The 18,346-nt window shown below is 43.1% G+C and overlaps 1 protein-coding gene across 1 annotated transcript in view; it reads right to left on the bottom strand.

The window, feature by feature from the left end:
• Positions 1–283: 283 nt before the first annotated feature.
• LOC138300422 (gamma-aminobutyric acid receptor subunit pi-like) overlaps positions 284–18,346 on the bottom strand; it is a 734,504-nt gene continuing 716,441 nt past the window's right edge. The window contains exon 10 of the mRNA XM_069239770.1: positions 284–4,169. Coding sequence (XP_069095871.1) covers positions 3,858–4,169 — 312 coding nt within the window. The 3' untranslated portion in view covers positions 284–3,857. The remainder of the gene's footprint in view (positions 4,170–18,346) is intronic.

Here is an 18,346-nt window from a genome sequence, read left to right as displayed (position 1 = left end):
TAATTTCTTGAAGTGTGTAAACAGTAGTGGCCATTATGTAATATTAGGTAACAAGGTGTGAATAGCCTATTTCGTATTTGCCATAGAGCAGGTATTCATGGAGGATAATACACGAGTAGTCAGCAAGAAATGCTTGCAAATATCCGAAAAAAACTGAAGTACTGCAAGCGAAGTTATTAACTGCACCTTTCAACTTGTGATCGTTTTTTTAATCGGCTCCTCCAACTACAGTTGGTTTACTCATCCACCGTTGTATCTTTAGGATTACATGGCTCTTCATGGTGTTAATGATCAACGAGATTTTAGAGCAAACACCAAATACACAGGGATGTATTTTTTCAGATTTAAACGTTTATATCATTTCAGGATGGAACATATTTCTTGGAAATTTCAGATGCCAGAATAAGTGAGGTGAGTGTAAACATGTAAACACTGAAGCACTTTTTAGTCAATAAACGTTTATCGTTAAAAACTGCAATCCATGACAAGCTTGTCTCAACTCAAGTGATATCCTATGCACTAAGAGATGTTCTTTGTCACATGCCCACATTCTAGTAGCGCTCAGGTCCTGAGACCTTCCTTGCCCCAGTGTTGCAGAAAGCGGATTTGAATTCTGAACTTAGGGTCTGAATGACAGAGCTGGGAAAGTCGAAGTCATTAATTTGTACCCATACGATTAGGCATCGCAAAGTGTTCAGCTTTCATTAGACTTACTCAAATGTTTTGAAGAGAATTAAAGGCAGGTGTTGATTTCATTGAGTACTCAAATACATAAAAATAACACGTGCAATGTTCCACCTCATGGAAAAACTATGCATGCATAGGTTTGCTACAAACGTGTTGCAGCACATTGGCTCATATTTGTACTTTTTAAGCGCCGCATTTGCGTCACTTTTTGACGCAAAAGCGGCGCAAACTTACAAAATACAATTGTACTCACTGGGAACCCCTTTACCTAATAGCCTCAATAAATATGGATATGTTCCCTTACCAATCTATCCTGGAAATGCAGCTATTCTCTTTGCTTTTTGACAGAAGAAATTGTCAGTTTTTAAATGAGGGGACTATTGAAAAAAGTAGGTAAAGGCACACTTACATGTTTGTGGGTATACACACACTTTTACATGTATGCCCAATTTCCAAATTGGCACATGTAGTTTGCGTATGTAAATTTCCCCATTCCTGATTTGCTGAGTCAGGATGTGGAATTTACTTACACAAATTGATCATTGTTCACTCCTATGTTCAATTTAGGTGTGCAAAAGGCTCACTAAAACTGATTCTAAACAGAAATGTGTAAGGTGGTTGGGCAATAAAGATTGTGGTGGTTTTGAAGCTGTAAGGAGAGGTTAACTCATTACATGAATCTGGTCTTCAGTTGTCAGTTCTAGACATTGCTGGAGTAATAGAAATACTTGATCATGCCATATTCACAAAGCACAGTCAGTCATAAACATAAGTTTATAACCGAACAGTGGCGGCCCGTCCTTTAGGGCGGAGGGGCCACGCCCTCCCCACCTTTTGTCCCTCATGAAGAGTGTCTGTCAGGCTGAACAAATGTCAGCCTGACAGACACTCTCCATGTTCAGCTCAGGAAGCCAGGAGCAGACATGCGCGATTTGCGCACACTCCTGGCTGCCTGAGCTGAACTTTGCTGGGCTGAGGAGGTCACAGCTCCTATGGGCGTGACCTCCTCGGCTCAGCAAAGGTGCCTCAAGGCCCTCCCCTGGGTGACGAGGAAAGCATCATCAATTGACACTCTCCCTGGGCGCTTCAGTTTAAGCCCTGAAATGTCCAGGTCGAGTGTCAATCAGTGACACTTCGTCACAGACTGGGGTGGGGTCAGCAGTCTCACTGACCCCATCCCACTCTGTGACAAGGCTGGGACTGCTGCCTTCCCTCATTGGCTGACCTAAGGTAAGCCAATGAGGGAAGGCAGCAGTCCCAACCCTCCTGGGACCTGGCGGCTGAAGGTAAGTGTGTGTGTGTGTATGAGTATGTGTGTGATGTTTTAAATTGAATGTTTGGTGCGGGGTGCATGTTTGAATGTTATGAGTGTTGTTAATGGATGTGCGTGTGTGTGTGTGTGAAAGAATGAGTGCGTGCGATCTTTTAAAATGAATGTTTGGTGCGTGCATGCATGTTTGAATGGTATGAGTGTTAATGGATGTGCGTCCGTGCGTGTCTGTGTGTGAAAGAATGAGTGTGTGTGTGTGTGTGTCCTGCCAGCCCCCCTCCCTCCTAAAGCTGCTGGCCGCCACTGTAACCGAATTTGCCTTTTTATACCTGCCAGTGAGATCTTGGTTGATGTAAGTGCATTAATTATTTGGAATTTTTCGATCAATAGTGTGGAGAAATCTGTGATACTCCTACTCAAGTAGTGCGAAGTGGGTGTTCCTAGGCATTGTTTGACTTAGCAATTTCGGAACAACACCAGATATATGTACATTTATGGGTATTTCTAAACTGGTCTCAAACCCTTTTCCACCATGGGAGTGGCCAGAGACCTATTTACACCAAAGACTGAGATAACTCTCACTCTCACTGGCCACCTTACTGTATGTCATCATGAACACTGTTTCCAAAGCTGGGTTTCTAATCAAGTGTTCAATGAAAATAAACAAAAGACTACAAAACCCTGAATTAATCTGGTAACAGGCTAAAGCCCAGTAATGGAAATAGTGTCCTTAATGACATGGAGTGAGGTGCCCACCCTATCCTCTTCCATGGTGGGACGGGGAATGGATCATCCCCATACTGGCTTATGGTGTAGGGAAAGGTCTTTCTCCATGTGGAAAAAATATGCTCTGCGGAGAAAAAAATATGGATTTACTGAGGAGGCTCCATTCCACCTGTTTGGAGATGTCCACTTAGAAGTACTCCACAGAGGGGAGAATGTAGGAGTATTTAGTAAAAGTAACATTACATTCCCAGAAGTAGACCAGCGGTACTGTCCCTTAGTTGGCTTTCCAGGCATAAACCTAGGAATGTTTGTAAATTGAACAAAATCATAAAAATACGCTGAGGCTAGTATACAAATTTCAACTCATCCTTTTACAAGATAGTTCGAGAATAGAGACCATTATATGTTAGGTAGGGGACGATCTGAAGAGAGCAGATCTTCTAGTACTTGGCTGAAAAATCTTGATACATTTCCAGACCTATCAATCATGGCGTTAGATCAAAACAGACCTTAATCAAGCATCGAGTTGGCACTGGGTTCAAACCCACAGCTGAATGAGATCAGACCGTTATCGACATCATTTTTGCAATAAGAGTTATTGTGTCCGAACTGTTTTAACCTTCAGGCGTAATTATAACAAAGTTATGTTTAGAGATTAGCACATATTTTAGGGCTATCTTTAACACTTTCGGGATAAGTATTAATATTATGATATCCTTGGCAGAATATAAGCACAGTATCATTTTTTAACATTCTGCATTCTGCCTATAATGTACAAAAGTCAGGGCACAGAGGATTGCACAGAACAAATAAATACATTACTGTTTTTGAGCCCCTTTTCAAATATATTTAGCACATGTACAGGTCAAACATACCTGTAGACTTACATCATACGTTATTGATATGTTTAACATTAATCTTTAAAAACATCCGTCAGCCCTGGCGCATAAGAAATGGCACAAGAGGGCTTTGCATGCAAGAGTCATGATACAGGTATAGTGACTAGATCCTTTCACAGAAGACTCAAGGAAATCCCACAGGATGCAAGGAGCAATCCTTTGCTACAATCCCACTGTATTTCCAAGACGCAGGAAAACAATCTTTAATATCTGCCTTGGGCGCCGTCCGTTTGGTTGTTCATTTGTACAGTAGAAAAGTTCGCAGTTTCGGGGGCTCAGAAGTACAAATAATATACCCAGTAGATCAAATTCACTAACATAAACGATATTGGGAAGGAGAGTCGTGCATAATTATCGATGTGATGTGGATTATTCACTTGAAAACAGTCAAAAATGCAGAAGAGCCTCTTCATCACGGACATCGGTGTGCTGTTGCATCTGCTGCTTTTGCCTTTCTCACGTTTTCTACTAGTAGTGTCTTCTGTATGGTTGTTATCGGTTACTTTGTTCTTCTCAGCTGAGTTGCTTTTGGAAATTGCAGCAATTATCCCATTGATCTCCCTCTCTTCTTCATCCTCTGCATCAGCCTAAAAGAAAATGCAGCATTTTCAGGTATTTGAATTGACAAAGCGATTGATTTTAGGGGAATTAATTGGCTACTGGCAATACAAGCGTGTCAGAAAAGCAAAAACTATTTCGTTGGCAAAACCAAACTTGTTGAATCAATAAGCAATGTTTTTTTGAATGACAACGGTGATTGCATTAAACACTGCAGTTGTGCAGCCATGATGACTGAACGCTGTGAAACTAATGTTCTAGATTCTATTTTCAAAACATTTGTGCACAATTTAAAAAAGAAAGTTAGACATTTGCTTGCACAGAATTATTTTTGTGTAAGGATTAAATTCCTAGTTTTCTTGAAGATCGCAAAGAATTGCAGGAGTACACGTGAGAAGATGTTACTGTCACAGTAATCAGGGAGCAAGCAAAGGCAAAAACGTTTACACGTTTGGAATTTTAACTGGTAAATCTTTCTCCCTGGAAAAATATGCACGCCCTTTTCCACATAATAATTATGAGCCCAGATGTTCAAGATCGTTTTCAAAAAGCATCTCTTTGATTTGCAAAATCACAGGGTTTGTTACAGCAAAATGGGTTTGGCGATCTAATAAGCATCCAGGAAGGGGCTTGAAAGGGGTGGTGTACCCTCCTAATTGTTAAAGTGCTATATATCAGTGGTTTGTAACCATAACCATTGATCTTTTAGTGACACCTCAAAGGATTTGGTGACTGACTCACAAAGTAGAAGGTGTTTCTTAGGGACAGCCCCATTGAGAATGCTGATGGCAGCCATAGGACAACTGCCTGCACTCCCCAGTGTTTTTCCGAACTGGAATCTTTGTTTCTACAAGCAGCTTCAGTTCCTTTAAGGAACACAGCCTGCTGTTCCCATTTTGGAATAAGAAGCAAGGACAGTTAAATACTGGGCAAATTACCTACCTCATTAATATTTATGAGGTAGGTCGCAATTTACGACCCCATTGGGAATGGCTGCGCTCACAGGAATGGTGGCCTGCTGGGGACAGAAGATCACCAAGTCTGTGACTGCTTTTTAAATAAAGTTTAAAAAGAAATGCAGTCTGTTTTCCTTAAAGGAAAATAAGATGCATTTCAAAAAGAAAAATGAAAAGTTTTCTCTTCATTGTTTCAGAGTAGTCAGTGGTCTTTGAGACCACTGCCTACTCTGATAAAATAATTTTGGTTCTATTCGCAAATTGGAAGGGGTCCCCAGTTGAGAATGGGTTAACAATGCAATTGTTTTGCAACCGCATTCATGGTCACAAAATAATCATACATCCCTCTATGAGTCGCAATTAGGAAGGGACTCCGCTTCCTAATTGTGAGTCGGTAGTTGTGTACTGACTCACAAAATAGGGATGGCACATCGTATCTGCCCATTTTGCCTTCGCAAATGGAGATTTTCGCTATTTGAGACCGCAAAAAGTAATCACACATCGGGCCTACTAGTCCTTGCAGGTTTCTACCCATGTGTTTGTAGTGAGGGGGTTGCAAAAAGCCACTTCCTAATTAATATACGTTAGACAGGATTTCTGCAAAAGAAGACCCCCTGCAACTGTAAAATTTGTGATGTAGCTTACACGTACCTAGGTTACAACACATAAATGAATGCTAGTCGCAAAAAGTCGTTGTGCATTCTGCAATCACTTTTTGAGTTCACTCTTTTAGTACATAGGGCCCTACGTTTTTTTTTTTCTCTACTGTAAAAATGTTTCCTGTGAAGAAACCTGTTCACTACTTCTGGTTTTGAAAGTATTTCACGCCTTTATTATCCTGAAAGCAGGCTTGCTCCTTGTTAATAGTAAATCTTCCAGAGTTTTTATGGTGGGAAGCTACCTGCAAAGGTTTTGTGAACACCCACTTGCAAGTTTATGGGTGTTCAACAACTTTCACAGGTGTGTCCACAGTGGAACATCTACAACTACCTCTGTGTGATATATTCATAAGTAAAAGTGCACCAAATTGAAGTAATTTCAGCTGTGAACCAATCTAATATGAAGTAAAAATGAATGTTTGGTGAATGACAATGTTCACTTTTTGCTGTTGAATGATGTTAGTTTTGCAAAGTGGTATCACTTAGGTGTGCAAATAGCTTTGTAAAACAGTCTGTTAAGCATATATGCTGCTCCTAGATAGATTTGAGCAAACAATCAGGATAGAGGAAACGTTTAGTGGGAGAACGATAAAATAATTCATTTTCACTTAAAACTGTCATCTACTATCCTGTTTTGAAGTGTTGTATTCATACCTTAAAAGACCATACCCAAAACACCTGAGAATCAGAGTAGACCACAATACCAGCAATATTGTTCCATTGATTTTTCCTCAAATGGGTGAAGCTTCCCGTTTATGTTGGTACTAGCCCAGAGGCAAACTATGTCATGTTTACTGAGGATGTTATTCACTAAAGCTATTGAGAAAGGCCCATGTTCTTCCCATGACAAACATTTCATTAGGTGTTGCACATAGAGAAGGGTGCAGTGATTTCTCCAATGTGTAGTTCAAAAGCTGACTAGACAAAGCGTGTACATGTCTTCAGTTCCTATAATTATATATTTTTACACAAATCCATAGTAGTGGTAGACGCTGTAACCTTTACAATCCCTTGTCCAATATAATTAATGTGTCTATAAATGTTTCCTACAGCCCACAGTTATATGCGCTTAGGGAATGACTTTTTAAAAGTTTAGATAATTAGGTCACGAATCACTCGTGCTTCAAAGTAAGTATTAAATCGACTCCTTAATCTGAGAAGCACATTCATGAAAACACCTCTGCAATTCGACCATTTTTGTCTGTACAGTACTGGGCTTTCCTGCATTTGTTGCTGTTTTAGGCACAGTGGGGCAACATATTCAAAAGGACACCCCAGATTGCAGATCTGGTGCTCCTCATTGACGCTATTCCCTTGGTTTGGGAAACATCACATTTCATTTCTGCACCCAGTAGTCTAAATCCTTTTGCACAGGCCATGACTGATGGTGGTATCTGAGCTATCTTGTGGTGCCCTAGCTGAACTCAAGATAGAACCTTACAGGCCATCCCATCTAAACTAGGTGGCACGAGGACACTACTAGGTTAATATTTATACTAATGAGTGAAAAAAGACGCAAGCATTGCTTGCAGGGATTCTGTAATAATTATCTTGAACATCAGAACGAGTGCAAAAAGAAGATAGTTTACAATTGCTTTGGTGCAGCTGTCATTAAGGGTGCTGCTGCCAATTGCAAGCAGCCTTTTTGGAAGAAACTCTGAGGACAGAACGAAGGATACCTGCTGCCCAAAAAGAAAAAGCATGGACTACCCCATTACATGCTTTCTCTTCTCCTTCAGCTTCCTTTGTGTCTAGATCCTATCTAAGAGGAATGCACAAGATTAATATTTTATCACAATGTGTTCTGGAAGAAAGCAACCAATGTCATTCCGAGATATTCCCATCAGTAAGAACATTCTGCGCCAACCTGGATAACTGGATCTTTGAACTAAAGAAATACAAAGACAGTGATTCACAGTATGTTTCTGCCCAACTTCCAGATACTGGACATAAAACCAGGAACTACACTCCATCTCAAAGAAAGGCATCAGGATCGAACAGTGCTTCAAAGTCTTTGTTTCTCTTGAGGGCTGCTCCCGAAACTAACACCTCCAAGTGCAGGTTTAAATGAGAAAGCACATTACCTCCCTGCACAACCTTATATTGTTACGGTACCTAGTGATCCTGTCCCAAAAAGAAATGATCCAGGACCAGGCTGGCCGTGTGCCAGCCATAATGATAATAGTGCGCAAAACGTTTGAGTAGTCTCAGACATGTCTTTTCCTTATAGGCTCACAAATCCTTTGTACCACTAGTTCCAAAAGCAATCTGAACCTTTATAATAAAGGTTTTTCCCTAATCCCCTGAATGTGAAAACACTGACCCTAAATCAGTGGTATATCCAGATCATCAGATATCCACATTTAAAAAATCAAAGTGTACAATTCTTTAATGAAAAGAGAAGCATGTGCTCCCAAACCCGTTATTCACACCCCAAATTCTAAGAGGCCACTGTGTTTTACATATGCCGAGTTCCTGTGTTTTCCTGTATTTTATCAGTGTTTCAAGTTTGCTGTCTCCACAGTCACAAGCAGTAAAGGATACCACACCTGCTGCGAGTAACATGAGGTGGTGAAATAAAGGTAATCCTGCATTTTAGATCACAGTTTTCATAAGCACATTACAACCATAAACAGTACACATTTGGACATATTGTAGGAACCATTTAACCATTTTACGATAACTGCATGATACTACGTGGTGTTCTTCTCAGGAACGCTCTGTTGTTTTATGAACAGAGTTGCCAATCCATATGCCCTGTATTTCAATCAATTAAGAACTATGGGCCTAACTTAGAGTTTGGCAGATGGTTTATTCTGTCACAACATGACAGTTATTCCATTGCCTCATTACAAGTGCCACATGGTATATACCACTTGGATAGGATGCCTGTCACATTTGTGACAGAGTAACCCATCCTTCAAAGAGTAAACCAGGTGTTATATATGTAAAGTACGAAAGAGAAGCTACAGCTTTATTGTGATCTTCAGTCAAAACAATTTAGTTCCTAATAAGTAAAAAGTTGTCTGAGAGCTGTTTCTGCCTTACACTTGGAATCTTTGCACAACAGAATGGTCTTCTCCCAAAAAAATACATGTAAGATATATACAGTACAACTAAAACAACACAGGTAAGAAGTCAATACATTAAAATTCCAAACCCATTTTAGATACAATTAATAACATTCAATGATTATAATGTCCACAAAAATGACCAAACTAGAATTTGGGTATCGGGGGTTATGAAATGATCCAAATAGTTACTTTGCAAACTATTGAAAAAAAATAAAAACATAATGAAAGACATTGGGGTACAGTTGACCAGAATTGAGGGATTCTCTCAGGCTAACTGGTGATAAGCAAGAGTGTGTGCAGGCTGTTGAATTTCCATGATCTATTTCTATGTAGTACTGGGACTAAGCCACCATTTTTGGCTAACCAGTGATTGAGCGAGTTCAAAAAGGGGATTGTAGTTTACCCTTGTCAAAGATTTTACCCTTGAGCTTAGAAACGTTTGGGATGTTTGGAATCTTCAATGGGGCATTAAAGGGAGCAGTGGTGAGTTAATGCTCCCAAAGTCCAGATACAGTTTTGAACTTCACAGCGAAACAAAGAGGGAAAGAGTATGAGAAAAGGTTTTGTCTTTTTCAGGCCAGCTTGTCATCTTATATTGGTTCTCCAGAAGAGATAATTTTCTAAGTTTCATTGTCCAGAAGAAGCTCTATTATGTGCAATCTGGTGTTCCAAAAGTCTACAAAACTTTTAGAAAGGTATCTTGGACACCAGAGCCCGAGGTCTGTTTAAAATCATTTTCCCCACTTCCAATTCAGGAACATAGTCAACAGTCCATTCCCTGCATTTCTTGCTGGTTTCTTCAAAGCATTTATAGCTATGTCTGTTTCTTTAATCTTCCATACCTTCCCAGTCTCAAAAGAAGACTTTCCACAGTGGGAAGAGTTCTTCCAATCAGATTCCTTAACGTTATATCCTTGTGGGTCAGTAGCAGGCCATATTCTTTGGCCATCAGATGTGCTCCACTCCACAGTTCCTCACCACAAAGGCTATCGTCTCTCCTTTATTCCAATTTAGGACTCTGTTTTATAAGCCATTGGGATGAACTCAGCTGTGATCCAAGAATGACTAAGTGAATCCAGGGATATTTCCTCATGTACCCTCAGTGTTTCCAACATTATGAATCAACTGTTCAACTGTTTTCTAATTTCTAAAATCGAGACTTGGATCTAGCCTAACATTTCCTTTCTCCCCAATTCCACCCAAAGACAAATCTGTTTTCCTTTTTTATGACTAAAGAAAACTTGCATTCTTTTTGGGAATATAACATCTCATTTACTCAGGTCAGTGGCTCATCCAGGTCTGCCATTGCCTCTGTTCTCCAAGAAAAGGGTTGTCAAAGAACTTTTGGCAGGTAGATGAGCCTGGATGGGCCAGGATGGACCTTAAAGCTGAGACAGCTTAGAAATGGATACGTTTACCACCCCTATTTAAGAGTGAATGAGGTGTGAAAACCTGTAACTACATTTGAACCATGCTCAAATGTCAGGAATGGATTGCATGTAGACTGATTAATATAAATACATAAAGGCATCAATTGCATAAAAGGTCCCTTTGTATCATAGATAACAAGAATCCATGGTGATTAAAGTGTTTTGTTTTGTTTTAGTTATTATAAGCTTGGAAAATCATGGTACCTATTACCTATTTGAAGTTAGCAACAAATAGGTTTTAATACACTAGAAACTTTTGAAAGTTTGTAACCGGGCTGCAGACATATATTTATAAAAGGACTTAGCTCATGTTACTGTTTACTAAAGGGTGTTAGAAATTGAGTTTTCAGTTGGCAGTCAGGTTACCCCCTGTCCAAGCAAGGACCCTCACTCTAGTCAGGGTAAGTCACACACAATCCAAATTATCCTGTGCCCACCCTCTGGTAGCTTGGCACTGAGCAGTCAGGCTTAACTTGGAAGGACATGTGTAAAGTATTTGTGCAATAAATCATACAATAACACCATATAGCACCACAAAAACACACCACACTGTGTTTAGAAAAATATATAATATTTATCTGGATAAAAGCAGGTCAAAACGATCAAAATGCAATAAGTAAATGTTGAGATATCACTGAGAAGTGATATACAGTGTCTTAAGTCTTTTAAAATCAAACAAAGTCTCTTTCAAGCACAAAGTACCTGGTTCGCGTGAAAAATCTCCCCAAAGAACCGCAGAGGAGGAGATGTGTGGAAACAAAGGGGTGTGCGTCGATTTTTCGGGCCGCACACAGTGATGTGTCATTTATTTTTCACACAGAGATGGCTGTGCGTCGATTTCCGGCGCTCGGTGGTGGATCCTCTTTGGGTTGCGGGGTTTTCAGACACCCCGCGGACAATGCGTGGATTTCCTGTGCTGGCAGGACGAAGTCACAGGAGCTGGGTAGATTCAGTGGGCATTGCGTTGAATTTTCTACCGCACAGCAGGTACTGTGTCGATTCCTCTCTGGAAGTCTGGCTGTGCCGTTCCGGTTTGGCTGTGTGTCGTTCCGGTGGGTCGTGCGTCAAATTTCCAGTCGCTACGCCCGCGCTGCGTCGATCTTCTTGCTGCGAAGTCGGGCTGCATCGTTCTGGATCAGCGTGCAGTGAAATTTTCACTGCGGTGCAGGCTGTGCGTCATTTCTGGCAGGCTGTGCGTCGGATTTCGCCGCACAAGGAGTCCTTCTTGTAGAGATGAAGTCTTTTTGGTCCTGAGACTTCAGGGAACAGGAGGCAAGCTCTACCCAAGCCCTTTGAGAGCACTTCTTCACCACAGCCAGAGAGCAGCAAGGCAGCAGGGCAACAGCAAGGCAGCAGTCCTTCACAGAATACAGACAGGTGAGTCCTTTGGGCAGCCAGGCAGTTCTTCTTGGCAGGATGCAGGTTCTGGTTCTAGTTTTCTTCTCCAGGAAGTGTCTGAGTTGGTAGGGGCAGAGGCCCTGCTTATATACCCAAATGTGCCTATGAAGTGGGGGAGACTTCAAAGAGTGGCTTAGAAGTACACCAGGTCCCCTTTCAGTTCAATCCTGTCTGCTAGGGTCCCAGTAGGGGGTGTGGCAGTCCTTTGTGTGAAAGCAGGCCCTCCACCCTCCCAGGCCAGGAAGACCCATTCAAAATGCAGATGTATGCAAGTGAGGCTGAGTATCCTGTGTTTGGGGTATGTCTGAGTGAATGCACAAGGAGCTGTCAGCTAAACCCAGCCAGACGTGGATTGTAAGGCACAGAAAGATTTAAGTGCAGAGAAATGCTCACTTTCTAAAGGTGGCATTTCTAAAATAGTACTATTAAATCCAACTTCACTAGGCAGCAGGATTTTGTATCACCATTCTGGCCATACTAAATATGACCTTCATACTCCTTTCAGATCAGCAGCTACCACTCAAACAATGTATGAGGGCAGCCCCAGTGTTAGCCTATGAATGGAGCAGGCTTCACAGCAGTGTAAAAACGAATTTAGGAGTTTTACACTACCAGGACATGTAAACTACATAGGTACATGTCCTGCCTTTTGCCTACACAGCACTCTGCCCTTTGGGTTACCTAGGGCACACCTAAGGGGTGTCTTATACATAGAAAAAGGGGAGGTTTAGGCTTGGCAAGTACTTTTAAATGCCAAGTCAAATTGGCAGTGAAACTGCACACACAGGCCTTGCAATGGCAGGCCTGAGACAAGGTTAAGGGGCTACTTAAGTGGGTGGCACAATCAATTCTGCCGACCCACTAGTAGCATTTAATCTACTGGCCCTCGGCACACATAGTGCCCTTTACTAGGGACTTATAAGCAAATTAAATAGTCCAATTGGGTAAGATCCAATGTTACCATGTTTAAAGGGAGAGAGCATATGCATTTTAGCACTGGTTAGCAGTGGTAACGTGTGCAGAGTCTAAAAACCATCAAAAACAGTATCCAAAAAGTGGAGGGAGGCAGGCAAAAAGTTAGGGGTGACCACCCTAAGGATGTCAGGTCTAACAAAGGGTAAATCTTACTTTTCAATGCTGAGATACAGCTTACTTGCAGAACTTTAGATATGAAATGTTTTCATATCAAATTGATTTGTTCTTAATTGCCTCATCCAAGCTTTTTCTAGCTGCTACATGGCTGTTTCCGAGCTCATGCCTCCGTCGTGCCTCAAATGTTAGTAGAAAACAGCGTATCTGCTCATCATGTTTGTACTTTTACTTCCATGCAGCTACCCTCATTTGTGCACACCTTACAGCTGACTTCTAGAGAGTCAATTGTAACAACTGAATACTGAAAGGTTTCCACACTCTAGGGAAAGACACATTCACCAAGGGCCTTTGTTTATCAAAATCAAACTGCCTAAAGTCCCAGAAATCATCTATCCAGGTGCATGGAAATAGGGAGATCATGTAAAGAACACATTTTGGGCATGCTGTATTTGCTTTATTAACTTTTTATTGTTTTTTTATGACCTTCATTTTTATTAAAGTGCTAAAAAAAAAAATTGTATTCACAATTTGCGCTGTATATTCACACCCGTAGTCCACCATTCTATCACAGACTAAATTTCCAGTGTTCTAGCTAGAGGGGAAAACAACAATCCTGCCTTTGATATTGTTTGTTTGCCCCTGCAACTGCAAACTTGGGAGAAAAAGCCAGACAAGAATGAATAATAAATCCTAATTTTATACTTTTCTTAAAGAGGAAGGCTATCAGTTCATATTTGAGGACATTCAGAACGCCAGACTCGTGGTGACGCTCAGACCTCTGCCAACAGGGGCGGTCTGACCGGCACATTATGACTGTGGCGGAGCCACCACAGTCTGACCATCAGCACTGCCAGGTTGCCGCCAGCCGACAGTCTGGCGGTGCCAATGGTTTCAATCCGCCAGGACAGCGCTCTCTGGATTACAACCCACGTTTCTGCCAGCCTTTGCATGGCAGTCATACCGCCATGCAAAGGCTGGCGGAAAAGAGGTCTAGGGGCCCCATGGACAGCCCCCTCGATTTTTCCATTGCCCGAATGTCACTCCCTGCTCTATTACGAGCCTGTATCAATGTTTTGGTGTGTTTGACGCTGGGCAGTGGGTTGAAACTTTTTTTCCACCTGCTGGCCCACTAGGAAACTCGTAGTAGGTACCACAGAGGGACAGCCGCATATACAGTCATCCTGACGAGGGACTTTGGTGGGTGGCCTCAGCTACCAGCCAACGTCATAATGAGGTCTGAGTCTTCATTCTGGCCCTACCCACTGCAGAATATGTTTTGGCCCATTCGCTGTAATAAGGAGAGCATCATTCAAGAAAGAAGAGGTTTTGGGTAAGTGTATTGTTCAGAATTACTTCCTCATGCTCGAATCTTAAAGGCATAGGCCCTCTCATTAATAAGTAGGTTACAGGGCATGCATCAATTCACACTGCTCTTTCCGTTGGTGACTTCAGTTCCCACTCCAAAATATATTTTAGCGCACTGTTATCTAAATGAGTTTGACAGAGAAAGGGGCAATTTGTGTAACAAAATTTGTATTAGAATCTAAAGAAATCAGATACATATGATTTTTTTCAGGTGGGCATACTTCAACAAGATGGATTTAAATCAAATATTTTGCACAAAGATCACCATATATTTGTGACAGTAACCTCTGCTTTCCATAGGCAGCAGAATACACCTACAAAATGTCTTAATTGTTTAGCTTCCAGGTGTGAAATCACAGCATAGTTGACCTGTAAGCTCTTGGTGCTCTTTTCATATGTTGGTTTCATGTTGGTTTTCCACAACGTCCAGGAAAATGTCAGTTGCAAACACAATATGCCACTTCAGCAACGCAACAAACCCATATTTCAGGGCATTTCTAATTAGATCATCTGAAATTTTATCATGGGTCACTGGATCTTTGGCATTATACTTTAAGGAAGGAAAAACAATTTGGGATTCTTCAGTCATAATCTTTTAAGTTTCCTTGATACGGTGTGATGAAAGGCTCCAATGTAGTTGATTCCAATTTCTATAATGTAACAGTAGTCTCTCTTTTTAAATAATAAATGTACAGTCTGCCATATCCCAGGCAACTAAACTAGCATTAAAAAGGGAAGACCCTTAAAAAAATTAGGTCAAGCTTTTGAGGCAACCCTCCACATTGAACCAATATATTTCTTCTTATTTGGGCCTAGTTTTTAAGTCATTTTTCCCTACAATAGGCTTGATGACAAAAGCAAACTTTAGTTGCTGACAAAAATGCTTTATTAAAATGATGTGCAACGTGTACATTAAACATAAAGGCCCTCATTATGACATTGGCGGTAAGTCCCGCTTACCGCCATGCCGACTGCTGCCAACATACCGCGACCGCAGTGGTATACTGCTACCCATAGTATGACACACACACATAGCAATCCGTCACTTTACAGCCACACACACAAGTTCACCAGCCCAAAGGTCAGTGATAAACTGGCGATACCAAAACCCACACTGTTATGCCAACAGAACTATGCCCACACCATTGTGACCCACAAATCACCACGGCGGACATTCAATGGCGCTAAACCATTGGCGGTACATACCGCCACGCTCAAAATACACACACACATACAAAACAACACCACATTGGACAATTCAAACTACACCCACCTGACACACATACACACACGACACCCACACACCCACACCAATATAAAACACACACACACACTACCCACAACCCTTTACGACTCCAAAAAATTGACAGCAGAGAGAGACAGACCAAGAGCACCCCCAGAACCAGAGCCACAGAACACCATCACCCATACACCATCCACACACCTCACAGCACACACCCAAACACATCACCCCACACACCCTCACACACCACACACACTACCCCATGGCACAACAAAGACACCCCAGGTTCTCAGAGGAGGAGCTAAGGGTCATGGTAGAGGAAATCATCCGGGTAAAGCCACAGCTATTCGGATCACAAGTGCAGCAGACATCCATTGCTAGGAAGGTGGAGATATGGCGGAGAATCGTTGACAGGGTCAACGCCGTGGGACAACACCCTAGAACAAGGGTTGACATCAGGAAGAGGTGGAATGACCTGCGGGGGAAGGTGTGTTCTGTGGTAGCAAGACACCAGATAGCAGTACAAAGGACTGGCAGTGGACCCCCACCTTCTCACCCACAACTAACAACATGGGAGGAGTAAGTCTTGGCAATACTGCATCCTGAGGGCCTGGCAGGAGTAGCAGGAGGACTGGACTCTGGTAAGTCAAATCTCTATTAGTATCACCCCCCCTACCTGCATTCCATCACAAACCCCCACCCCTACCCTCACCCCCATCAACCCACCACCTCACATACACCCCACCATCACACCCCACCCATCCCAAAACCAAGCCCTGCAAGCAAAACCAATGCATGGACATCACCACACAGCCCTGCATGGACACCCATCACCAAAGCATGCACATTAGAGAGAATCACCTAGGCCACAAAATAACTACTCACACAAGGCAAAGCTGCCAGGGCAATCACATCCATACAGGGCAACACACCCATGCACAACATGTCACACGCAGAAACAATAACACTGTATTTACATCCCCACAGGTCCCACACCCAACGTCACCGGAGAGGAGGTGCCAGCAACATCCAGTCCCCCTACAGAAGAGGCCCACAGTGATGACAGCAGCTCTGCATGCCTGGATCAGGATGACCAACCTGGCCCATCAGGGGCCTCCGGACAGTCGGTTACCCAGGCACAGTCCCATACCACCACAGAGCCTCCCCCCTCAGGAAACACCACCACAGCAACCAGCAAGGGGGCCCATACCTCTGTCCCCAGGACACGTCAATCAGCAGAGTGTCCACCACTACAGGGACCCCAGGCAACCCCACAAACACAGGACGATCAGGGACCTGGGGTCAGTGGCAGTGGGCACACGGTTCAGGGGACAGAGGCACAGGACAACAGGGAAGCTGGGAGGACTGCTGTGCGACAGGGGGAGGACAGGTCCAGGGAACCGACTCTCCACGAGGCACTCACCAACATCCTGGGAGCATACCACCATTCCCAGGAGACGATGGGCCAGATACTGGCCAAGTTGCAGGAGAGACCCAGCTGCTGCAGGAGGGACAGTATCTGGGGATCAGGGAGGACCTGAGGGACATCCACACCACCCTGGTCACCATTGCAGGGGTGTTGGCAGACATGGCCAACACCATGAGGGACGCAGTGGCACACTAACAGGCCCCTGACACTAGCCACAATGATGAACAGCCCTCCACCTCCGCTGCCACTAGTGGACAGGAGGCCCCGCCACAGGAACAACAGCCCACCAGCATCACAACTCCTGCAGAAGGAGAAACACCACGCAAACGGTCCCTGCGATCCAGGCAGAAGGCAGAGACTATTTCCAAGACCCCTGCCAGAAAATAAGACTATCCTGATTGTCAGCCTTGTGTCCCACTCTGTCACCCTGCCCACCTTGAACTGCCATTGCTCCACTTCCTATGCCCCCTTGGACAATGCATCTGTGATACAAATAGACTAGAACTCTATCCTGGACTCTCCTCCACCCCCCCAACCTATACCAATAACCCATCCACTTATTAGCACATGAATAAACATCCTTGTAAAAAATAAAAGTATTGAGTCTGTCAAGTGATTGAACTATGTATTCGTTTCACAATCTGTAGATATTGCAATTCAACTGTACAGTCATGTATATATAGGTATGACCTGTAGTTTGCTGCAGTCAATACAACAGGAGCCAGAGTGGGGCACAGATATCTGTGATAAAGGTACAGTAAGTGGCCATAGTAGTCGGAACATCAGCCCACCAGTGAAAACTTACAACACAAAACTGCAATGGTAGGTGAAGTTACAGTGTCTTACCTAGGTGTCACTGGAAGTACTGTTGAATGATTGCTGTTCTGTTGTCCACATCCTCATCCTCTGCCTCATCTTTGTCACTGTCCACAGGTTCCACTGCTGCCACACGCACATCTCCAGCCTCATCCTCCTGCATAAAGGCACCTGGCATCTCAAGGCAAGGTTATGAAAAATACAGCATTCCACAATGATCTGGCACACCTTCTTGGGTGAGTAGCATAGGGAACCACCTGTTAGATGGAGGCACCAAAACCTGGCCTTCTGGAGGCCAAAGGTTCACCCTATAATTCTTCTTGTTCGCCCATGTGCCTCATTGTAACGTTCCTCTGCCCTTGTCCTGGCATTCCTCTCTGGGGTCAGTTGCCATGAGGGGTTGGGGTAACCAGAGTCACCTGCAAATACTGAGAGATACCTGTTAGCCAGACACTAACCCTTAGGGCCAACCCCACACCCATATACCAACATCCACTGGGTGGGGACCATGGGCTCACCTATTAGCCATTCCCGGTGCCTCTGGAGTTGAGCCATTACAGATGGGATGCTGCTATTCCTCAGGATAAAGGCATCATGTACAGACCCAGGATACTTTGCATTGGCGTGGGAGATGTACTGGTCCGCCAAGCACACTATCTGCACATTCATAGAGTGAAAGCTCTTTCGATTTCTGAAAACCTGTTCATTTCTCCGGGGGGTGGGGACAAAGGCAATATGTGTACC

Source organism: Pleurodeles waltl, chromosome 6 (assembly GCF_031143425.1).
Source record: "Pleurodeles waltl isolate 20211129_DDA chromosome 6, aPleWal1.hap1.20221129, whole genome shotgun sequence".
NCBI classification, from domain to species: Eukaryota; Metazoa; Chordata; class Amphibia; order Caudata; family Salamandridae; genus Pleurodeles; species Pleurodeles waltl.
Note: the sequence above shows the minus strand (reverse complement) of the source record. Positions and strands in the feature narration are given on the sequence as shown.